Raw genomic sequence first — 25,425 nt, forward strand, 5'->3', positions numbered from 1 at the left:
ATACGTTTGGATGTATCAAAACGTCATTATATGCATGTGTTATTGAAAACATATACACATGTTAAGTACTTTATAAAAGAGACCAAATCAATACATTTAGGCGGAGTTAACAATCTATCTCAGAATAACAATATGCGCTCCAAAATGTATTTGGTGACCCTCGTAAAATCTCCTTCAATCCACCTGTGGGTCCCAAACTGGTCTTTGGGAATAACTGCTTTTAAGGATTATTTATTTGTAAAAAAAACAACTATATATAAATATATATTTTTAAATATACATGATTTTATATATTATTTACTTTACAAAGAAAGAATAAAATCTGCAGTCCTTGTGCAAACATATATCCCAAAGTTTAATAGTGATTAGCTGTATTACATATATAGGGAGTTCTCTACAGTGATTGTCATTGGTCTAGCGTCAATGGGGGGCGTGGTCTGTTTTTTACAGGAAGCCTAATCAGGGACAGCACGTGCTTCTTTTCAATGCAAATAATATTTTACATGTCAAACTCAGACTTAAAATAATGTTATAACCTGACTTTAGATTGTGTTAGATAAAGTAGGACAGTGCGAAACACTATGTTTGGAAACAAACAGCATCTGATTGGTTGATGTAATGATTCATTACCTCAAACAAAAAGAAGACTGACTTTAAGTTCAGACAATTTGCACATAGTCTAAAAGAACAATTTGTACTATTATGCATTTAAAAGATACGTTTTTATCGTCCAATCAGCAGCCCAAACAAAATATTGTGACCCAAATACCCGCCATGCAGCTTTAAGACTGCCTGCGGTCTCTCTTCTGTAATCCTATTAAATCACTGAGGTACACAACAGCAACAAAAGCAATCATTGACGTAATCACGAGACCCGGTGCAGGTTGAGATCCATCTAATGATGGCATGCAGGCCACCCCCACTCCCCACCCCCCCACCCCTCCTCTGTCTGTGCAAACCTCAGCCATGGGACAAGTTGACATCAGTCCAGAAGTGGTGGGAGGCTGCAGGAGGAGCGCTTGAGACAGCAGACGGAGGACAGTAAACCCACTCAAGAGATTAACGTCCACATATCCCGGCAGCAGGAACACTGTCCGACTTTGTTAAACCTCCATAGTTTGCGTTGCGGTGGGAGGAGCGTTTGCAGGCTCCTCATTCACCTCTGCAGCACCCCCCCCCCCACTGCATTCATTCGCAGTCAGCAGTTCTGCGAGCGGTGACCACCAGACAAGATGCCCGGCGATGGGTTCACGATCAAAAGTCGCATCAGGAATTTGCTGCGTTCCCCATCAATCAAGCACAAGAAGAACAGCAAAGAGAGTCTCTCCAGCAAGGTATTTAACCACATGCACCCCCCTTTAAACTTAGAACAGGTTAAGTGTGTGAGTAAACAAACAAACAGCAGTCACGTAATGCTGTTTTTCTTCTACTTGTTGTAGCCTTAGATATTGATTATCGATCCAAACATCATAAGAAACAGGTAGAAAATGCAACATTTACCAGAAGAGCAACACTCTAAACTGCCATTAAAGAGGAGAAGTTACCACCTTCTATTAAGAAACCCTTTATAAAGTGTTAATAAGTTGCAATTAATGTGTTAATAGCGTGAATAAAGCATTTATTTACTAATAACTTTTGGGCAGCCGGAAAATTATTTTGTGTAGTTAAGACTGTTTGCACCAAAAGTCTATTTATTAACAACTTTATAGAGCTTTTATTAATGATAATTAACATATACAACTGCATTATTACCAAATATATATTATAAACACTAGCTAAATTGATTTTTCACAACTTGGAAACTTGGAATTTGCTCTAATTTATAGTTTTATCTCATCTATGTCGACGAGCAAATGAATTATTGAACATCAATGAAGTCATTGGTTCAAACTTTTTATAAAAGGGGTCTTTTCATAAAGTGATAGTCTTTCATGACACTAATTAGAAAACGTTAAGCTTAAAGGAGTTTCATCATCAGTGTGCTTTATATTATTCACTATTAATATTTCATAGACACCACAGACTCAGGTGCATTTATGTTACTCCAGACTAATTAATAATCTGACAGACAGACAGACAGACAGACCGCATGTCTTGTCACATCTTCTGTTTGATGACTAGATCTTTTACTTCTGTTTTTACATCTCTTACACCCAAAACATTAAATAATAATATTATCTATAACAGATTTCAAGCTTATGGTCGGCTGAACCTCTGCTGTGTGTGTGAACCTCCTCAATGTCAGACACAATAGTTTGTCACAGAGAAAGCAAGTACACGTAGAACAAATCCAAAGTTTCAGCGCAGGCATGCACACACTAATTAATCAATATGTGTTTGGATTATCACAGCGAGATGCAATAAAATGATCGATCAAAGTTTTGTAAGTAAGATTACAGAAGGCATGTGTTCACTGTTCACTAGAATGTGTATTCACAAATACTTGAAAGATCTTCTTTCAGCGAACACACAGTATCTCCTTCATTATGCATTCAGATATCGCCCCAAATATTCCTCCAACTGATTCCATTAAAACTCCAGACAATCCTTTTGTTCTTGCTAGTGGATGCATTTTATGGAAGTGTTCGTCGGAGGAACCCATAACACCACACAGTGGAGAATGTGTTTGTGCCTCTCGACGCTCTCAGATTTGATTCAGTAGAGAAACCTTTTCATTTTTATTAAGTTTGTGGATTCATTTTACAATGCAACACCCTGAAAAACAAATGTCAATATATATAAATATGTATAATGAATTCTTAGTCGTCACATTCCATGGAGATCATTGATTTTAAATCTTAAAAGTGACGTGAATGTCAGTGTTTTCAAAATGTAACAGCAGAATTAAAGAGGACACCTAAGTTGATCCTTAGCTATCGTCCTCACATGTTGCAACCAAACCAATCTATTCCTGTCTTTGATTCATTAACAGGGTGCTTAGTTACATCCCTGCATGCCTTGAGTCCAGTATTTATCCCTCTGTCAAACAGCTCTGCTTTCACTTCTCTCTGTGATTAAATCCTAAAAAACAAACCCCACTGTGTGTCTCTACAGGTGACTTTGGAGAAGGTGCTTGGAATCACAGCGTCAGGAAACAGTGGGCTGGCTTGTGACCCCCGATCTGGACTAGTCGCCTATCCTGCAGGGTAAGAGGAGAGAGAGAGAGAGAGAGAGAGAGAGAGAGAGAGAGAGAGAGACCACGTCTGCATCCTTATCCCAACATCTGACCTTTGCCTTATCAACGCTCCATGCTTCCCCTTCCCCTGTCATATCTCCCTCACGCAGACGTTTAGTGTGCAGATTTGCATGTGTGTGTGTGTGTGTGTGTGTTATCGCTGCACTATCTTAGAGGAGCGGAGGAGGAGAGCTCTGTGGGCTTTCTCATCAGAGAAACTCCAAAGCTCCTTTTTATCCTGTCCCCGGGGAGGCTTCCTTTGACTCTCTCAGTGATGTAAAGAGCGTTGTGTGGTATTGTTAATTCTGTGCCAACAGTGACTCTGGCTGTGTTAACTTAGCTCAGTGCAGAATAAGAGAAATGTGAGCTGCAGGTTGGAGGATTTAGATCCAGAGCTGCTGCACCACCAGGGTGAGAACTGACTGTACGAACAGAAACAGTGCACTGAGCCTCTTTTGTTTTGTTCTCAAATCTTCTGACAAAGCTGTATTAATACTAAGAAGGTCAATGGCTGTTTACTGTATTGTTGTGTCACGGAGTGCATGTTCGTGAATGTGTCTGAACGTGGCCTTGTGTGTGTGTGTGTGGTTCTGACTGAGATTTTAGAAAGCCATAGCCTACTTCCCAAATTGTGCTCAGTCTGGCAACCCACCTGCTTTCTCAGTTTAAATCTGCACAAGCTGTGGCACCAGGAATGCAGTTTCCAGCTGCTCTCAAACAAGTTGTGAAGAGGAAGTTGTATTTGTAGGAAACAATACGGTGATGGCCGGAGTATTTAAATATGGAAAATAATAATGAATTAAAAAGGGGATGAACCGTAAGAGGCAGGCTAAATAACAAAAACACATAATGAAGCAAGACTTTTACTTTGAAGCCTTTAAATCCACCAGTGCAAACACTGATACAAAGTTAGGTTAATGTTTGTATGATTAGCTTAGCTTTAGCTTTAAACACTGTAAACAAGGGGACACAGCTAGCTTGTCTTTGTGCGAAAGTAGTTTACAAACGTCACCTACCAGGACCTCTAAAGCTAATAAATGAACTGGTTGTTACCAATTTCTTTAATTGTGCAGTGTCATGTGAATTATGTTAACTCGCTTTAGACGGAACCAGGCTAGCTGTTTCCAGTCTTTATGCTAGCTAAGCTAACCGGCTATAGCTTCAAATTTAGCTCGCGCAGATATGTCCATACCCATCTATGCTAACTGTCTGAGAGAAAGCGTAGCCAGTGTATCTCCCAAAATACCAAACTGTTCCTTGAATGTTGACTAATTTAACAATTTCATTGTCAAATGTGGTCGCACACAGTTCGGGCCTTTATTTTACAGTTCAGAAATGCTTCAACGGTTTTGTATGACCCGCCTTTGTAGCAGTGTTTGTAATTTTGATTAACTTCAGACCACCATATGTTGTCCTTCAGAGTTAATTAATATATTAGAAATAAACATCCAGAAGAGACAGTGCATGAATAAGTACAGTGTTATTGTCTTTCTTGCTTTATATAAAAACAGGTCACAGAATAAAGTCTATTCCAACTGAAATGAGTACATTTACATCAGTTCTGTACATATTAGTTGCTATTAACAGCTAGATTAACGCTATACGATGTGGATTCCTGTGTTACATCAGAGCCTAAATGTTTAAAAGGTTATGGTTTATAATCAGTAAGTATGTTAAGCAATACCACAAGTATGCACTGTGAAAAGGCAGTTTAATTATTGTGCATCTCTTGCAAAGACATTGACTAAATAAATTTAAAAAACCTTGAAAGATGGTAATGGGATTTTCAACTTAAACTATAACCTCAGTACAAGGAATGTATACAAAACACACATATCTCATGTGGTGAATTCTGATTCTGTTTTTCCTTGTGTAGGTGTGTGGTAGTTTTGCTGAACCCCAAGAAGAAGAGACAGCGCCACATTATTAACACGTCAAGGTGAGTTGAAGACAAATACAATCTGTATTTAAACGTTAAACTGTCAAAGCGCGAGTCACGCTGAGCTCTCTTTCTCAAATTCTCTCACTGTTCACAGAAAGACCATCACAGCTCTGTCCTTCTCCACTGATGGCAAGTACTTGGTCACAGGAGAGGTGAGTCTTCTCACAGTCAATATACCTTATTCTTTGGCCTTATTCATCATCTTGCAGGACGCAGTAGTCCACAGTATAAGGAATGATTGAGAATAACCCAGCAAGAACAGTCTCTTGTTAATGGTGATCACGCAGAGCTTATTGTAGAAAGGCCCAAGACTGTGTTCCCTCATGTTCCACTGCAATGTGTCAGTCGAGCATCTGCAGTTATGTTGTAGTTACACGGTGTGTGCCTCAATCCGCCCCAGCCAATCAAAGCCGATTAAAGACTTCTGAGTGTAAGTGGATCAGCGCGCAGTAGGCCGAAGTTCAAAAGACCAAATGCGATGAGGAAAGTCTGTTCCCGGTGCAATTAAAAAAAAAAAAAAAACTAATTCCAAATGTTGTGGACTGTCCACAGTGCGTTATTTGAATTCTTGAAAGTGATAACAGAACAGATTTTTTTATACTAAACTACTAAATATACAAATTTGCAGGACGATCTTCCAAGCCAAATGTTAATATATCAGTCAGCATCCAAAGCTGGGCGCATCACAGCGCTGTCAGAGGATTTCCTCAAAGCCTTGAAAGAGGAGAAGAAATTCCTGAGCGAATGATCTGATAAGAAACACATACTCATTCACCAAACAGGAGCTGATTTACATCAGGGACAGGCGGGCAGCAGACATGCATATCTATTTTTACATTTCTTTTTTTTCTGTCTCCTTTGTATGCAGCTCAATCTTGTCATCCATTTTCAGCATCCCGGCTGCTTTTCCTCTCACCTTCCTCTTAACTATGGCCTTTGAAAGGTCTTTCTGCCGTATTCAATTTAGAGGCCACACAAATATAGCTCGCTCACCTTTTGATCCCTGAGAGAGAATAATGTGAGCAGGTCAAACTGAATACAGAGAGCAGAGGACAGAGAGGATAATCTCTTCGAGAGCTGGATAGACTGGACTGGCAGATGACTACTCTGTGTTGTTGCAGTGGATTGAAAGAATAGGGACAACAAAACCAGCACAATATAGCACTTAGACATAGAAAGGAGCCCTTTCTTAAATCAATGTCAACTACTCACTCCCTCTCCACATCCCTCTGTCCCTTTTTCACCAGAGCGGTCACCTGCCAGCGGTGAGACTCTGGGACGTGGCAGACCGAAGACAGGTGGCGGAGCTCCAGCAGCACAAATATGGCGTCTCCTGCGTGGCTTTCTCCCCCAACAGCAAATACATTGTCAGTGTGGGAAACCAGCATGACATGATGGTCAACGTCTGGGTGTGGAAGGTACGCCTCGCAGCAACAGTCAGCTCCTCTCGGCAAGGCTGACCGGTGCGCCATGTAGATGCTTGATTGTGTTTGTCATATGGGTGCAAGCTAGAAGGCATTTAGCTTCTACCTTTTCACCCACACACTCCTTGTTATGTTAAAGGAATAGTTCAACATTTATTAGGAAATTAGCGCTGCTTATAGGGGTGCAACGGATCATGAAACTCACAGTTAGGATTCTTCACGGTTTTGAGTCTCGGATCAGCACAAAAGAATAAAGGGAGCAAATATAACTTTTAGAGATCCCCCGATCGCGGCCTTTTGTCGCCGATACCAAATGTTGATCGACGATCTATATTGTCAGATATAAATCATTTTTATTGTTTTGTTATAGCAGCAGGTATACAAGGCTCCAGACTATTTTGTTTTACCTCTCAACAATTATTTCAACCATCCTGAAGTAACTGTAAACCAGTAAAAGTTCTGAAAGTTCTCCTTTTACTTTGTTATAGTCATCTATAGTGATTATTTTCATAAAACACACAATACAAATGATTTGTAATTTATTCAAATGTCACAAGATTACAGTTGAACACATCACGATAATGTTATAATTTCAAATTCTCAGTTTTACTGAACATAGCCTGAGCGCAACATAATGCATACGTTAGCCGTTTTCAATGTAATGTAGCATTATCGATCTCCTTATGACGTAATTTCACACTATGATTACGTTAATTACAACTGTGTAATTAATCTGCAATTCACATGCATGGGGGGGGGGGGGGGGGATCTGTACGAATCCCGGATCAACTACCTCTACCGTTACACCACTAGTAGCTTAGCATAAAGACTGCAAACCCGGCTCTGTACACACATGAATGCTATGTTCTTAACATGTATTGTTTTTTTGCAGAAAGATGTTGTCGTGGCTGCAAACAAGGTGTCGAGTAAGGTGACAGGTGTGTCTTTCTCTGAGGACAGCTCCTACTTTGTAACTGTGGGGAACAGACATGTCAAATTCTGGTTTCTGGACCACTGCAAGGCCAGCAAGGTAATCTTTTTATGTCTTTTATAAAGTTTGTGTCAACCATGTAAGATGCAACTTTGCTTTAGTCCTGCCTAGAGTCTTCCTCTCCCTTCAGAAGAATCTACTAAACGTTTTCACACTGTATGAAAATCTTCATTGCTTTGGTTCATGCTATAAAAACTATCGCAGTTACGTGGGAGTTTGGTTTTGTCACACTTACCATTTAATTGTTATTTCGTTGTCATGAACTTCACACAGTTGTCTTCACAACTTCACGACTGCTTTACAAATAATCAGATAAAGAAGTGGAAAATAATTTGGTAATACAAGTCACACATGTTTGTTTTCACACCAAGAAGTTCTACTTTTAAAAGAATGATAGACAAAAAAGGAAAATATTACAACGTGTGCAGACATTTCAAATTGACTGGATGGATGTAATGTCGACATACACAGAAATGAACTATGTTTTAAGTGTAAATGTATCCAGTGTTCTGCTGTCAGTCTGAGCCTCATCATCTAACTCTCTGTGGTGTTCAGGCCAGTGCTCCTGTCCCCCTGCTGGGCCGCTCGGGGCTGCTGGGGGAGCTGAGGAACAACTTCTTCTGTGATGTGGCCTGTGGACGGGGCTCGACATCTGACTCCACCTTCTGCATCACCTCCTCCGGCCTGCTGTGTGAGTTTAACTGCAAGAGGATGCTGGACAAGTGGGTGGACCTGCGGGTGAGTGGCTCACAGGAAGTATCCAACAGTGACAATAAGTTATCTGGGCTCTTTAGCTGCCACTACTTTTATGAATTATTAATCCCATATTGGAGTGATGCAGGGGATATTGATCGGGCCGTGTCATTCCACCTAATGTGGGCGCTAACATTCATTGCAGTGATACCTCAGCTAGCCTGGCTCTGTCTGAAGGTAAAGAAAGTCTGCTTACCAGCAATGCTGAAGCTCACTAAGTATCTTTTTTTAAGTACACCTTGTGGTTTTATGTGGATTTTATTTTTTGCCTTTGTGCTAAGCTAAGCAAACAATCTCTTGCCTGTAGCTTAAAATGGTATCGATCTCCTTATCGAACATTTGGCAGGAGAGTAAATCAGCGTTTTTTGTGTGTGTAGTTTTTAAATAAAGTTTGTGCCAATCATGTAGGTTGTAACCCTCTCTTAGCTTTAGTACTACTTGGAGTTGAATTCCCTTTTTCTACTGCCAGAACAATCCTTTTGCTGCCAACTACTCCTTATAAGATTGACATTAATAAGCCTGTGTGGTGTCATGGCATTAAATTCAGATTTCTTTCTTTGAAAGGCCATAAACGCTACGCTGCTGGTTTTTATTTTGTTCTTTATTGATTCAGTCGCTGTCTTCACCATTAATGGGATATTTCACTCGTCTAATTAGCCTTCAGCGGCGTTAAATCAACAGTAAATGTATGCATTTATTACGTGGTGCTGTAAAACCAGTAGTGCTCATAGTCAGTGTGTCCAGCTGTGATGTTTAATCAGGAGGTGAAGATGATGAAGGTGTGTGAGTCCTGCTCCTGCCTTCTGTCAGAGGATCAAAGAGGGATTAGCAGCAGGAATGAGGAACAGTGCAGGGTGTGTTTGGACACATTCCAATAAAGACGCATTTATTTCCCACGTCAACCTTCTGTAACCTTTATCGTTACTGACACGCAGGATTGTTGTGGACTCCCTTACACTTAATTATTAAATTACAGTTGATTTCTCATTAGTTTACCCACCTTTTTGTTAACCAGGACATTATTGTGGGCAGATTCCTCTGCTCCAGTACTGTCATCTGTAAACCTTAGCGCTGTGAAATGAGCTGATGTCCTTGTTGTTTGGTGTCCTGCCTTGCAGACGGGCACGGCCCAGTCTCTGTCTCTGTCTGAGGATATGATCTTCTGTGGCTGCGCTGATGGAGCGGTGCGAGCCTTCAGCACCGTCAACCTTCACTTTGCCGGCGCGTTGCCGCGGCCGCACCCCCTCGGCTCTGACGTCTCGGCCGTCACGGAGGCCAGGTGAGGAAGAGCTCAGGAGCAACACAGCCGTTTCTTTGGCAGGGATCCACGGCAGGATCAAATGCTCTCATCTCACGTGGCTCCGTTTCACAGTCTGAATGTTTCTAGCTAGAGCTGTAGTCTAAATCGATAGAGCAGTATTTTAAGCTCATTGTATGTTACTAAACTGTACCACACATTTTCCAAGTCCAGACACAGATATGATGGGAATATTGTATTATACAGGGCTTAAAATGACTTAAAGAAATTGTTTTCTTTATGATTCAGTAGGCATACATTTGGCAATTTCTCTGCTGTGTTTATGAACAATATTGCTGGTTGAATTATTCATTAGGCCTTCCCTGCCCCTGGTCAAAATGTATTACTATTTTTAGAAAAACATCTGTCGCCGATTTTCCATTATCTTTGAATATGTATTCCAATCTCATTCCCATCAGCCACCTGTTTTCCACCAAGACGGACGGCCGTTACCCAGACGCCATTGCTGTTACCTATGACCCCGTCAGCCAGTGGCTCAGCTGTGTATATAATGACCACAGTGTGTATGTGTGGGATGTGAGGGATGTCAACAGGGTGGGGAAGGTGCACTCTGCCCTCTTCCATGCTGCCTGTGTCGGGGACCTGGAGGTAAACAAGGGAACGATACACACCTCTTTAACCCCGCATGACGCATGCAGTGTGCCTCTAACCAGCACCTGATTCAGTGTAGTTAATAATTATACAATGGATTGAGTGTTGCATTGACTGGTTCAATACCACCCAAGTGCCAAAATTGGGCGGCCTTGGGCAGTTCATTTCTCTACTGAATCCAGGACCAATTTGGAAACACTAAAAGTATGTTATTATTAGATTCTGCTATTGAATTACATTGAATACGCTATATGTTAATATTAAACTCGTACTTGTGTATATGTTTTAACTTGCTAATCACAGGCAACAAAGGGTCGTTTTGTAACATTGCATTGTAGATAGAACTTTGCAGCGTTTGAGCTGCAGTGATTCTGACTATAGTTTTGAGTTTTACATTTTTATTCATTCACAATGAGCATTTTTTACAATCAACAACATACATTTGAAATGGAACAGTGCCAGAGCTAATTACTACATGCTCCATACTGAATTTAAATCAATGGCCCAGCGCTGGAATCCTACATATATTCCCCTGAACTCCCTCTCAACGAAACATCGTCTCTCTTGTCCGTCCTCAGATGTTCCCAGATGTTCCTGGGGAATTCGGTGCTGGCTTGTCATCAGGCGCATTCCTTAGTTGCTCATCTGACAACACCATCAGGCTGTGGCGCATAGACGACAGCACGCAAACTCATTTTCACTTTCAGAACATCCTCAGTAGTGTGAGTTCATCTGAGAACAAAATAATTAACATTACAGAAGCTCACAGATCCTCCTCCTGATGGGTCATTTCTCTATCCGTGTCATTGCTTTTGCAGGATCTCCTGAATATAATCTATATAGACGGAAACACTAGTGCCTTGCAGGATCCAGAATGTTTGACAAACATGAATGCAGACAAACAAGGAGATGGACAGACGGCAGAAAGCCGGACCGGCATCCGGACCATCTGTGTCAGTCCAGACGGCAAACACCTGGCATCTGGAGATCGCAACGGGATGCTGAGGTAGGACGAGAAGGCTTAAACTGAGACTGATGACTGACTGAGGTGACCTCCATCCTAAAAATGTTTTTTTAATTTATACTCTACAGGGTTCATGACCTCAGGAGCATGGAGGAGATTCTGAAAGTGGAGTCCCATGATGCTGAGATCCTGTGTCTGGAATACAGTAAACCGGAAACAGGTAAGCGTGTGTGACAGTGTTAGTGATTATAATGACGCTTGAAGAACATGCGTGTGTCGATCGTACACGATCATGTGATTAAGTTGTCTTTTTGGTGTCAGGTCTGAAGCTGCTGGCCACAGCCAGCAGGGACCGTCTGATCCATGTCTTGGATGCTGAGGATGACTACAGTCTGGTGCAGACACTTGATGAGCACTCTTCATCCATAACAGCCGTCCGCTTTGCTGGTGAGCCACTTGAGTCACTGTCAACATCTGACAGCTAATCTTTGCTTAATCCTCGCTTTCATCTCCATTCAGTCCTGCTCTTTTATGTCGCTTGCAGCGCTGCTTCTTTAGATAATACATGACAACTATACATGTGTTAGATGGAGCTTTGTTTGTTTAAGTCTTTTCTGTTGTTTGCACACTTGCATCAGTTGCTGCCCTTGATTTTGAATTTGGTTTCATTTAGTCTATCATTTTTTAAATCTTCTGTGTCTGGAGAAACATACTGTTTGTAGCTGACTGATGAAGACCGGCCTTCAGGCCTTATTCAGGATTAAATATTTCTTTGTTCTTCAGCCAGTGACAACAAGGTGAGGATGATCAGCTGTGGGGCGGACAAGAGCATCTATTTTCGCACTGCACACAAGGTAAGACACGTCTGAGCAAGATGCGATCCGTCAGCTCTCAACATCAAAACATGCATCTTCTCACAGGTAGAATATCTAAGAAACACGCATACATTATTTATTGCTTGTTGTTATGTAATAATTGATTTGGCGAGAGTTAGATGAGAAGATCAATGCCACTCTCACGTCTAGCTGGAGCCATTAGCTGGTTAGCTTAGCTTAGCACAAAGAGTGAAAACGGATGGAAACAGCTAGCCTGGCTCTGTCCAAAAGCTAAAATAAATCCAACTACCAGCACCTCTAAAGCTCTCTTAATACTTTAAGTCTTGTTTTTTATTCAAACTTGTCCTTTAAATAATGAATTATTACATATTAAGTTATATAGTTGTAGTTGGGGGATATGATAGTGATTTTCAGTTCCCGGAATGTCAAACTAACCTTTTAATATGATAAAGTCATTTGTCATTGCTTTTGTTATCATAATCACGTGACATCACATTTCATAAAAGCAATACACAATTTGAGTCTATATGCTGCAAAATGCCTGGTTTCTCCATACTTGCTGCTTCATTTTGCGACAGAGGAACACTCTGACTAAACAGCAGAGATTACTTGCTAAACCCAAAAATAATTTCCGAAAAATTCTGATAATTATTTCTGGCCATAAAGAGCTAATCTGGGTTCAGCATTCCCTGCTGCTTCATTGCTTTTGACTAAAATGAACTATGAATCAATGGATTCCTCACACCGAGGACTCACTTTGGAGCTCAACAGTAACACAATCTGTTCAGCTTGTGTTTGTGAAAACAACGCAACAGCACGTATCATTTGGTACATGCTGTCTAGATCCTCTAGATCTGCTTCTGGGTCACTGGGACAATCTTCTGTTCGGTCAGAGTTGTATAAGTTACAACATTCTTCGTAAACTTAAGACACGATTTAGGCCACGGAAGGGACTCATTCAGTTGTGTAGGGCACAATAAACAATGGCTTGTTAATCTTCAGTAAAATGTCATTTAATAAACGTGTTGTGACAGGCCACCTAAACTTCTAAACGTATTCATTCCAGCCAAACTTTAACTGAGACTAATAGTCTGTGTTTTGCATTTCATGCATTTTAAGCACAACAGCTATGTGTTTACACCCACTTTAAAGATGCACTCATTCATATTGATTTAAACTCATCTCTGCAGCAATAAGATGTCCGAAGGCATGGGACAAGTTTGCTATTTTCTTTCCAAACAATGTTACAAGCTACAGCAGCCCTCCTTCTCAGCACAGACGAGATCAACACCTTCATCTTCATCAAGCGGTGTGACAGTAACTATCTCACTTTAAACATCAACAAAACACAGGAGATGGTCCTTGATCTGAGGCCGAAGTGAATGACCGTGAGCCGGGTGCTCCACAAAATCCAGACAATCATTCAGGTGTCCTCATACAAATACTTAGATGTCCACATAGACAACCTTCTTTGCTGGGAAACACACTTTGATAACCTGACAGGCTGGAGCACAGACTTTAGGGCGATTGAGGCCGTATTGGAGTGAGCAGCCAGATCATGCTGATGATCAACCGGGTAATCCCAGAGAGCATCATTAGATATGGAATCACAGCATGGTTTGGCAACCCAACAGAGGAACTGAAACTGCCAGCGTGCACAAAGCAGCTATGAAGGTAATGGGGAAGAAAGACTATGAGGTCATGCAGAGCCTGTACGAGTAGGCAGTCATGAGACAAGACACAAAAATCATTGCAGACTGTGAACATCCCCTCTCCTCTGAATATGAACCTCTGACATCAGGAAGAAGACTCTGTGTGTCAAAGTTTGAATCAAACCGCTTGAGGCTATCCTTTGTTCCAGCCCTCCATCAAGCTGCTGCGCTCTAATACTGAATCTTACTTACACAAGCATTTTAGCACATAGCATTTTTGCACTTTGATTCTGCAGGTTATTTAAGCTGTCGTGTTGTCAGAGTCAAATGTATAATCAAATGTCTCTTTATGTTTTGGGGTGTTTTCATGTGGTTTTTGTGATGTTTGCTCGAGACACATTTCCCCTCATGGGCAGAACAGTTTACTCAGCTCCACCTTTCTGTGTGTTTCACAGACTGAGAGAGGAACGGAGTTCAGGCGTTCTCACCACATGGTGAGGAAGACCACGCTGTACGACATGGGTGTAGACCCCACCTGCAAGTACGCTGCTGTCGGCTGTCAGGACCGCTGCATCAGGTGTGTGTGTGTGTGTGTGTGTGTTTTTTGAAGGTCCATGAGGTTTGCAATGGCAAACAAAGACTCATTTTCTTTCATTCTGACTGCAGGATTTTCAACATCAGCAGTGGCAAGCAGAAGAAACTCTACAAGGGGTCGCTGAGTGAGGACGGCAGTCTGCTCAGGGTAACATGTTTCTCCATAGTCTGTCCTCCACATGCCGTTCCCTCCCTGTATATACAGAGTATTGACTCTTTTGTCCTCTCTCCTGGCAGGTTCAGCTTGATCCGTCAGGTCAATACGTGGCCACCAGCTGCTCCGATAAAAACATCAGCATCTTTGACTTCTACACTGGGGAATGTGTGGCCACTATGGATGGACACTCTGGTAACAGAGCACACACACACACCTGCACCTCACATACACATATTTTATGATGTCAACCTGAGCTGTGAGTAAATCACACTTTTAAAGCAGCAGGGAATCTGTCGCCTACAATTAACCCTTCCCTAAGTCCCGCCCCTCGAACACAGACTGGCCAATCGTAGCGTAGCATCGTCCAGCTCCGACCAGGATCCGACAACCATCTGGCTGTGCTCCATAGACTCTCATGCAATGGTTTCAGTGTCAGTGTGGGCTCCATGGTAGCTCACAGCGGGGCCTAGAGAAGGCTCAATTATCAGAAACCATAATACAACTCGCTTCGCCATGTTTTTTGTTTTGCAGAGATCGTCACTGGGATAAAGTTTACCAACGACTGCAAGCGTTTGATTTCTGTGTCAGGGGACAGGTGAGAAACAGTCCTGTGTGTGGTCCTACTAGTGGCTCACGTAGACTCCAGTCCATCTGGAGTCTACGTGAGACAATTAGAATATTATAACTACGTTGTATTTCTAAAAAGATAACAAGCATTAGTTCTATATTTAAAATGAGAGATCTAATAACAAGCAGACATCCAAATATGAACAGTGTGCTGGAATACAATTACTGTAGATAACCAGGAGTGGAGCAGCAAATTAAAATCATTTTCTGGCCTCTGCTGCCAGAGGAAATGAGGGGGGAAATGTGTTTGCAGACAGTTTTCTCAATAGTCAAGCTGAAATGAAATGTTGAATTTTTAATGCCTGAATGCTTTTATCTACCAGCTGTATCTTTGTGTGGCGACTGGCTCCAGAGCTGACGATCTGCATGAGAGAGAGGCTCAGCCAGCTCAGACAAGACCCAAACACGCCGCTCTACAAGACCCCCAGTCTCAGGTGACGATAACACACCACCTTTGACTCCTAAAGCACGTTTATTTATCACATTTATTCCATAAAGCCCATGAAACAGTATAAAGACTGCCATAACACTCACACGATGACTCTGACGGTAGGCGAGAGGTGCATAGCGCCCCCACGCTGGGTGATGTGTCGTCTGACAGTGACCGCGAGCACGAGGAGGACGGAGCAGAGAACGACGACACCAACGACCCAGAAGACATCGCGGCCAGTACTTCCTCCGACAGCAGCCATGGAGAGGAGGACACAGGTACCGTCTGATTATGAACTGAATGAGAATACAAACTCAGTGCTGACTCCATGTTGTCCATTCAGGTGCGACGCCTTGTGTTGGAGAGTGTCTGCCATCTGTAGTGACCTTTTATTCTCTCTGTGTGGAGGCCAGCTTCTGATAAAAGAAACAACCCAGACATCAAACAAGTATTATTTCATTATTATTATAAAGCTTCTGTGTGCTTTCATACAACAGGTGGTTCAGATGAAGGACAGGAGGACTGGGAGCTGACAAAGGTTGGTGGTTATAAAAGACTTTTATCGGTTTAAACATTTTAATGCTTTTGTATTAGAAATATGAAATGGGAAGAGCATTGTCATCGCTCCATCCAATCATCGTTGTTATTCCCATCGAAATAAACTGAGCGATAATGATTATAGTAACACAGTGGGAGGAATGCGATAAATGTTCTCTTTCACATTTTCAAAGGGCTGTTCATTATAATGCAGTGTATGAAATATTTTGTGTTCCATTTCATTAGTTTTATTATTATTTCATGCCATTTATGGAAAGTACAGTACCAAAACACCTGACAATACACAATGTTTCCCTTTATTTCAGGTCCTGACAAACACTTCATAGTTATTAGTAACAGCTTGTAAAAAATAATCAGCACAAGCTTTACGCATGTAGGATGGAAAGCTGATGAACAGTGTGGCTGCTGCTCCAGTCGACTGTCTCTTTTAGTTTTCCGTCGGCTCTTCAGAAGGACTGAAGCCGCTTAAGGATCTCGGGCTTCACTCCACCACACATGAGATTAAGTCCTCTGTGATTTACCGGGGGGAGAAATACCCTGCTGAGTCTTAAAAGTGATAAAAAGCTACGTGAAATACAAAGTGTGCGTACTAAAAACTAGATCACACAACCTCATCTCAGATGTGTACACCTGGGTATAGACTGATACTTTAAGTACTTGTCAACTTTTCCAGAACTGTTGTGTTGACGTTTTTATTCCTCAGAGGCGTTATGTTTTTGAATTGTCCCTTCGTCTTCCTCAAATTTGGCATATACGTCCACACCTCGAGGCAACACCTCGAGGGAATTTTTTCCAATTTGGCACAAACGTCCAAAGGTTAAACTGATCTGAATTTGGTGGTCAAAGGTCACCGTAACCTCACAAAACATATATATATATGTTAATTTTGACAATTTTACACAAATGTCTAATGGGATAAAATGACTAAGTGATGACATTTTGGTCTCTAACATGACTGTTTGGCACACGAGCGCGAGGCTGTAATTCTAGTCTTTTACAGTAGAAGTCGTAATTCGTTGTGTCAACTTGTACATCCTTTCTAGCATGGAGCCGTCAGCCAGGACCCACCTGACTCCTCTAAACGTCCTCGGAGGCGCTGGTCTCGTCGTATGGGCTCTCTGGAGCTGATGGTAAAGTCCATGCTGGACCTGAGGCAGCTGGAGACCTTTGCTCCCAAGAAAAACCCCAACTGCTCCCCTCATGACAGAGAGAGACGGAGCACCTCCAACCTCCATGAGCCTGCGGTATGCATCTATGTCTAAGAGAGAGAAAGAGGACCCATGTCTGTGTAATTGCGCTGCTAAGTCACCTCATTTTCTGCAGGAGAGAGCCAAGAGGCATCGGCCCTGGCCACATGCTGACTGGCTGTCCTCGCACCCATCCAAGGGCATCAGGGGGACGGACGGAGCCGTGCTGTACCCCGAGGAGAGCGAGGGCGATGCGAGTCTGCAGGGCGGGTAAAAACCCACTCAGTATACATGCTTTCACTCCGGAAAACACAATGACACTGAAAGGGAACAAAAGTGCTTTTCTATTCTTGGTTTCTCTCCGCCCGCGTTGCTCATTGTTTCCACCCCTCTTCGTTTTCATACGCCAGTGATTACATGGTGAAGGAGCAGCGCTGCAGGATGCAGAGGCGAGGGATCCGCAGTGAGAGCAAGGAAAGCCGCAGCCCGGACAGCGCTTGCTCACTGGGCTACGACAGCAGGGACTCCAGCCCGGATCGTGTCCTGGATGGTGAGATCTTACTCTGTGGACAACAAAAAAAAAAAACACAAAAAATACTGTCAAAGCAAAACACAAGTGTGATTGAGATTAATTTCATTAAATTATTAGAAATACAAGGGCACAAAAAGTAAACATTAGTATTTAAAGCCACTTCTGTAGATGTACAAATACAGCATTTCTGACTTTACCGCCCGCCACATTAAGACATTAAGGCGAACAAAAGCTAATGCCCCCAAATTCAATTAAGTTCAAATTACTTTACTAATTTTAGATGCTGAAATCATACCAAATCTCTACACATCACTGCTTTCAGTGAAGGTTTTTCTTGCTTCTTTCTTTGTCCTTGATACTATAGTAAGCTTGAAGGAAGCAGACTAATGTTTAAGGCATTTTTAAATAGATATCAAAGTTACACGTGTATGCTACATATCAGTGTCTTTATCTGTCTGCCGTTCGGTTTCAAGTCTTATTTTTCTCAAAGTGTGTCAAGTGCTGGATTTTAAAATGAAAAGCTAAAATTCACATGAAAGCCATGATATCTCTTCAACATACGGTAAAGCTGATTCCCGCCGAGAGGGATTTAAGCACACAGAGGCTAGGATTTTCCTTCAGTTTCAGACCTGATAGAAATATGTCAAATAATACTCCCGCTTAAGCCTCAGTGTCCTGGCTGGTCATTTGTTGAGGATTATCTGGTACCTGCCTGCCGTGTGCAGTAAATGTAAGAAGGTCAAGGAGGGTTGTTTTCCCTTCATACATTTTTTTTTTCCCTTCCTTTTTCGCTTTCAGATTCTGCAGACGTGGAGTCCCTGAGCCAGGACAGCTCTGATGAGGAGCAGGAAGAGAGGGAGGAAGAGGAGCAAGAGGCAGAAGTGACGAGTATGGACCAGGCTTTGAGGACAGTGACTGACACTGCTGACGTTGGTCAAGAAGATTTCCTCAAGCGGAACTTTGAGACACTGGAAGAGACCTGCAGCCTGGGTAAGAGGAGAGGCCCAACACTCACATTGAAGGAAAACTTAGAGGTCGGTGAGGCTTAGCTTAGCATAAAGACGGTGAGCAGGAGGAAACAGCACCTGGATTTACCTTCCTGGAGTCTTAGCCTGGTAAACTCTCAGTGGCTCCCGGTACAGAAATAGTGCGTGCTTTAATGCCACCCTAATTGCAGAAAATGAGCCAAACAAAGTTGTCACTCGTCTGCCGATAGCAGTGTACATTCCTACACTGTGGCAAGAGTGTGCGATGTTACATTGTATTCTGTCTCTCTGTGCATGGTGTGCTGATTAGTGAACTAATGAGGTACTAGTGGTGGATGCTAACTGTCTCCAGGCTATAGCTTAATATTTAACAGATATAAGACTGTTATCTATCTTTAAATCTTACTCCGGGCAAGAAAATGAATGCACTTAATTCCCAAAATAATGGACTGCTCCTCTAAATGACTATTGTTGGCAAGTAGACATGCAAACAATATTGATTAGTCTTTCGGTTCCAATTTCTGTGTCACTGTTTGTTTTTTCTCTTCTCTCTGCCACTGTCTCTATTTTCCTCTTTGTTTTTTTCTCACGCTTGATGTCTGTCCACAGCCGAGCAGAGCAGAGTCCCTCGGCTCAGTATGTCTTCACGCTTCCTGGCCAGAGGACATAATAACAGGTACCGTTGACCAGTGTGGACTCACAGCTATAATTACAAACCCTTGTGGAATCACGCGCACTGCTCTGCTAAACCATCTGTGTGGCCTCCTGATCTAGCCGAGCTGTCAGTTTACAATGACTTTGTTAATTATGTTTGAGTAATTCTGTGTGTGTAGGAAGATTGTTTTTTTTGTCTTTGGAAGTTTTTGTACTTGTTTATTTGCATTATCAATACTTGTGCAGCAAGACATATCACTACTTTTAAAGAAAATATGATTTAACATTTGAGAAATATGCTTATTGGCTTTCTTGCAAAGATGACAAGATGGATACCCTCCTCATGTCACATGATGCTACAACGAGCAGCTTAGTTAGCTTAGCTTAGCACATAGACTGGAAACAGCTCCAAAGCTCACTAATTACCATGTTCTATATAGGTTCTAAGTTTGTACTAAAACTGAAATGAAGGACTGAAACAGTTTTTCGGGGGGTATGTGCCGGAGTATTTCTTGACCAGTAACTTCATGCAGTCTCTGATGGTTGCCTGGCAACTGCTCTTGGCCAAGAAATAACCCAGCACATAAACCCCACCAGGAAATCGTTTAGCAAAAAAAAAGCTACCACGTGTTAATTAGTGGGCTTTAGAGGTAATGCTCAGCGGAGTTTGACAGAGACAGGCTGGCTGTAGCTCCACATTCTCATCTGAGTCTTGGCTAATTTCCCAAATTTGTATTGTTGTTGTTGTTGTTCTTAATATAATTACATGTTCTAAATAAAATACCACTCTCATGAACGTAGAGCTAAAAATGTAGCTACAACCAGCAGCTATTTAGCTTAGCTTAGCATAAAGACTGGAAACAGCTTTGTGCCTGGCACTGTTCAAATGTAGCCTCGCATAGCTAGACCTATATCTCCACAACACTGAGTCAGCGCTGGAGAAAGGTCTGACTCCACACATTATCATTCTGCTATAGAGGGGAAAAAAACTCTTCTTTGTATTTCTTTAAACCAATCGCAGTCGCCTAAAGCACAGGATGCAGCAACGGTGCCCTTGCAAAATAGATAGCGCACACAAAGGAAGTGGAGGAGAAGGCCATGTGCGATATGCATTCACCGAAAGCTCACTAATTGGCATGTAAAAAAAGTGAATTGAAAAAACACGTTGTGGTTTAATGGGGATATGGAGCTGGACAATTTCTTGGTGGAGTACAGGAGGTAGAATGCTAGCGGTTTACAGTCTTTGTGCTAAGCTAAGCTAACCAGCTACTGGGGATAGCTTCATATTTAGTGTACAGAGTGGTGTCAATCTTCTCTCTCTCTGCAAGAAAGCAAACTATTCCATTAACGTATCTCTGTGTAGGGGCATACCTCTTTTTGCCAAAGTGCATGGAAAGGAACAAGGCAGCCACTCGGCTAAGCCCCCTGTGTCAAAAGTACGGCCCTTGATGGAAGATAACCAGAGCAGAAACACGGAGGACAAGACCCTGGTGTCCCCTGGCAGGATCGAGGGGCCAAAGTAAGAAGAATACACAGACTAGGAGCTGAATGGGGTTTATTTTAAGACAAGTGCTGCTTTGGCAGACTTGGATTAATGAATCATAAATGCAAAAGATCAAAAAGGTTCTCTGTTGGCATAAATATGTGATTCCAAAATGAATAGAATGCAAAGAATGCAAAATAATACATACTTGACAAAGAGGAGGTTCATGAGGTCACACTAGGTTATTTAGTTTACTCTGTTTACAACCAGCACATTTACAGTGTCATGATAATGTAACCGACATGTAGCACAGACACGAAGGAAACATAAATCATAACAACTGATATTTACTTTGTCTTGTTCTTACACTATTGTGTCCGAAGTGATCTTAAAGCTGCTGTGTTGCCTCTCGGCAGGCTAGACGCTCCAGACAGAGACTGTGGTACCCTGAAGAAGAAAAAGACGACACGGACCAACCTGTGGAGGATGTCCAACCCGCCACCCAAAGCATCGCCGCTGCTGGACAGAGCGACATGTTTGCAGAAATCGCACTCTGCCCAGAACCTGGCCTCAGAATGTACATTTCATCATCATTTTATCAGTTTATTACTATTTATGTGCCATTTCTGTAATATTTAGGTCCAGTTATTCGATGAGCTAGGTAGACATTGTGAGATTCTGCCACAAGAGTGTGTTTAAACATAATTTGCATGGGGATCTTCTGTGAAATATTCAAAATAAGTTGCTCAGACTTTAAATAATTACCTGGAATTGGCAATAATACATTTATATGATGTAAAACTAAAAGTCATTCCTAACAATTCTCAACATGATTACATTTTCCTCTGTTTCTCAAACAAATCTCCACTTCCACATTTTTCTCCAGCTCTTCACTCCCCTGTGCCCTCTAGTGACCGAAGGGAGTTGCGCAAGAGACCTCAGCATCTTTCCCTGGATCACGGTCCTCCCAATCCTGCCTTCACCTTTTCTTCACCCTCCAATGGATCCCCCGAGTCCCCCGATTCCCCACTGCCCTGGGAGAGCCCCAAACTCCGGCCTCACTCCTACATGAACCCCACTGCCAGCTCCATGGCCAAAAGCAGCCGCTCCACCTCGCTCGGAGACGTTGTCCAGCTGGCCACTCCGCCTTGCTCCCCCCTCTTCCCCGGGGGCAGGAGGTCATTAGGGGAGCTGCAGGTTGAACCTCCCCTTCTCACCTTGTCTCCCGTCCCCACTTTTCCCTCTGCCGTCTCATCAGCGTCATCCCTCTCATCATGTCCTGTACCAAACAGTCCCTCCCCAACTCCTCCCCATCCTACAGCTGCAGTTTCACCCTCTCCATTCCCCCAGAACATCCCGCCCTCCCGCATCCCACTTCCCAAGCAGCCTCTCAGCCCTCGCCGCAGCCTCTGCATGGATATGATGCCGAGCTTAAGTTGTCCCAGCAGACACCCGGCGGGGTCTTCTCCTCCCACCATGGACGTCAAGCCTACTCCAGGAAGCAGAGGTGAGACAGCCAGCCATGCGCTGTAGACGTCACACATGAGCGCATTAGGAAAGAACTAAAAAGCAGTGTGTGATTTTGTGTTCATCTTGTTGTCTTCAGCACTCGGCAGGCATCGGTCTCTGGATCCTTCTTTGCCGAGTTCACTACCAGTGAGGCAGAAGAGAGACTCGTTTTCAGAGAGGTACTATTTTTTTTTTAAACCACTTCTTAACATTTTGTTGTTTGAGACGTTTTTTTATAACTTACACACATATCTTCCCAGTGCCAAGGAGCCATTACAGGCGTCTGGAGCCAAAGAGTGCCCTCTGGTGCCCGAACAGACCCGCACATCCAGCGCTGATCCCCAGCCAGGTCTGCCTCCCCAGAACTCTCTTATCTACCGTTCCTCCTCTCTATCACTGCATCTCTTCATACTGCTCGCCCTCTGCCTCCCTGCCCGTCTGTCAACCTGCATGTCTGTCTCTCGTTCCCCCGTCTGTCTCTGAGCTCTCCCACTGTGATGACCTGGGTGAAGTCCACAGTTTTAAAGTCTGCTCTTTTGGTTGATTTGTTAGAAAACCGACCAAAGATTTTGTGCGGCAGGCTCGATATTCCACTTGAATACTTCTCTCAAAATCTAAACCGCTCATTACTATAAAAATAGACCCTTTTCTTTTGCACAACTTTTTGTACCTCATCATCTAATAGAAAGATAGTAGTGGAATTTGCTCACATCAATGCTCCCTTTTGATGATAAATAATAATTGCCTCACATTATGCTGTGACGTATGCAGCCTCTGCAGGTTGTTTTCCTCACATTGCTCACTTTGCTCAGTAAATAAAAGTGTCTAATAGAGTTCGAATGCTGAGATGAAGCTTAAAATAACTTCTTCATCCTGTTCTTCACGCTTCTGTTCCTGCTGTTCTGTGGATGACAACTGCCTCACAAAGACAACAGATTTCATTTCATTTCAATTTGAGAACACAGAAACCATGAATGCCATTAAGTGATATCCAGTCCACATTTGTACCTACAACTGTGTTTTGCCGGAGGATGTAAACTGTGAAATCATTTTTTCCTCCGTTCCGCAGCTCACGCAGCTCCTGCTCTCTGGCTTTGTGCAGCAGCCCTTTTCTTTCTATAGTTTCTCTTCTGCAACCAAGTTTTTTCTCTTGTTGTTTGATGTTTTTCAACCTTTTGCTCAACATTTACTGTGCGCCTACTTCGCTCGATAACTGTGTGTTAGTGTGCAGACACTGTACAGTATGTGCGCCTTTGTGAACACTCTGGTTTGCCACATGCAGCGCTGTACTTGAAAGAACTCTTCCCTCTCTCTCTCTCTCTGCAGATCTCTCCATCACCTTGGAAACTTGTAGGCAGGCTGTTACGGAGCTTCACAAGAGTCTGAGGAAAACTGCCGCGCTCTACTCTACGGTCAGTAAGTGTGTGTGATATGTGAGTGGGAGCATTAACAGATAGGAATTATGTGAGATTCTCTCAGGTTCCATATATACTGTATAATAGACTTTGCCGTTGTTATTTCTGTCATTTTACATCTTAATTTAATGCACCATTTGTCTCTCTGGCTGAAAGTCCATTAATGGAGGCGATCGACCTAAAGCTGCAAATACTTTGATAATCCATTGTGTGTTTGAGTTGTTGTTTTAAGCAAAAATGAGAAACGTTTGCTTGTTCCGGCTTCTCAAATGTGGGAATGTACTGCTGTTATTTCTCTGGGGAAAGATAACCATCCCATGTTACAAAAGTCCAAGGTAACGTCTTCAAATGTCCTCGTTTGTCCGACTAAAAAAACCAAACAAAGTCTGGACCCAGAAAATAAAATTTTTTTGCTTGAAAAATCAACCGATTATCAAAATAATTTTAAATTAATTTCTGTCATCCAGCAAAATCATGTTGCACTATTTTATTTTGAATTTGTATTCTCTTATTTCACACATGGAATTTTATCTATAATCTGATGAACAGATCAAACAGAGAATGACATTGACAGCTTCCTCATCTGTTTTCCCACATATACTTCATAAAACCAGGTCCTACAAAGCGACCAACAGCTTGGTGAAGATCAGCGAGATATGAGGAGCATCCTGTCCGAGGCCCTGTTAACGGTGAAGGCTGAGCTGGACTCTCTGCCTCACCCCACCTCACAGTGCGAATGGCCCCGAGTGGACCAAGGGGTCGGAGGTGAAGGAGACAAGGCCCTGGCTCTGCTGGAGCAGTACGCTGAGCTCCTGCTGAAGTCTGTGGAGAGGAGACTAGATAACAAGACGTGAGGACGTGGACTGATTTTCTTTGCCCACGCGTATGTACACACATACGCTAGTGGGAGCCTGACGCACGCACACACAGCAGCACTGTGAATGGCACACTTTGTTATTTGCACAGAGATCTTTTGGAACTTTATTCACGGACTGAATGCAGATGAGATGTGAAAGAAATGAATGAGTATTATGTCCGAAAAAAAAAACCAGAGGTTGCCTTATTTCCCATGTTGCCATAGCTCTTCTTTATCTGTTTTCTACCTTTTTAAAATCAACTTTCATGAATGTATAGGATCATAATTGTTATGAAGGGAGACACCAGAGGGACAAATGATGGACTTACACCAAGAGGAATGCAAAATATGTATCGGATCCTTGCCAGTAGTACGGCTCTAAGAATGAAGATGTTAAATATGTCCTTTGGGTGGTGTTACAGCAAGTCACATGAAGCTATTCAAATCTAAAAGGTTTATGCTCTTGGGTGATATGAATATGCTCAGCAATTTGTTTGCACAAATTTATGTTCTACAGGCCAACTGAACTAGATACATATAAAATGTTTATCCTCTGGGGAACAGGAACAAGTACATTCCATGATTGTTTTGCTGCAATTTTTAATACAATTTAATACTTTGTAATACAATCTGATTGTGACACTCTGGCCAGCTATTGAGACGTTTTGCTACAGACCAAAGTGACGTCGGCATCCTTCGGCCTTACTGCTCATGGGTTAAATCTGGTTCTGGAATCTAGAGATGGATACGTTTAAGTGTGTTTAAGTGGGAGGTTAGAGGAAGTGGAGTTA

General features: G+C 42.5%; 1 protein-coding gene across 1 annotated transcript; it reads left to right on the forward strand.

Annotated features, from left to right (window-relative positions):
• Positions 1 to 1,232: 1,232 nt before the first annotated feature.
• Positions 1,233 to 24,649, forward strand: mapkbp1 (mitogen-activated protein kinase binding protein 1). Its single transcript, XM_031866068.1, has 33 exons — positions 1,233 to 1,334; positions 3,055 to 3,146; positions 5,052 to 5,114; positions 5,212 to 5,269; positions 6,365 to 6,535; positions 7,434 to 7,571; positions 8,088 to 8,270; positions 9,404 to 9,564; positions 10,002 to 10,191; positions 10,773 to 10,916; positions 11,013 to 11,200; positions 11,287 to 11,378; positions 11,480 to 11,605; positions 11,942 to 12,012; positions 14,102 to 14,223; positions 14,313 to 14,388; positions 14,478 to 14,589; positions 14,929 to 14,992; positions 15,348 to 15,458; positions 15,578 to 15,732; positions 15,952 to 15,992; positions 17,056 to 17,268; positions 17,336 to 17,469; positions 17,610 to 17,749; positions 18,530 to 18,721; positions 19,327 to 19,393; positions 20,735 to 20,890; positions 21,271 to 21,431; positions 21,741 to 22,361; positions 22,461 to 22,542; positions 22,624 to 22,712; positions 23,690 to 23,775; positions 24,393 to 24,649. Exons 1-33 carry the CDS (start codon positions 1,233 to 1,235, stop codon positions 24,630 to 24,632), a joined length of 4,641 nt encoding a protein of 1,546 aa, XP_031721928.1. The 3' UTR covers positions 24,633 to 24,649.
• The last annotated feature ends 776 nt before the right edge of the window (positions 24,650 to 25,425 follow it).

This window comes from Anarrhichthys ocellatus, unplaced genomic scaffold (genome assembly GCF_004355925.1).
Source record: "Anarrhichthys ocellatus isolate YVR2014 unplaced genomic scaffold, GSC_Weel_1.0 scaffold34, whole genome shotgun sequence".
Lineage (NCBI taxonomy): Eukaryota > Metazoa > Chordata > Actinopteri > Perciformes > Anarhichadidae > Anarrhichthys > Anarrhichthys ocellatus.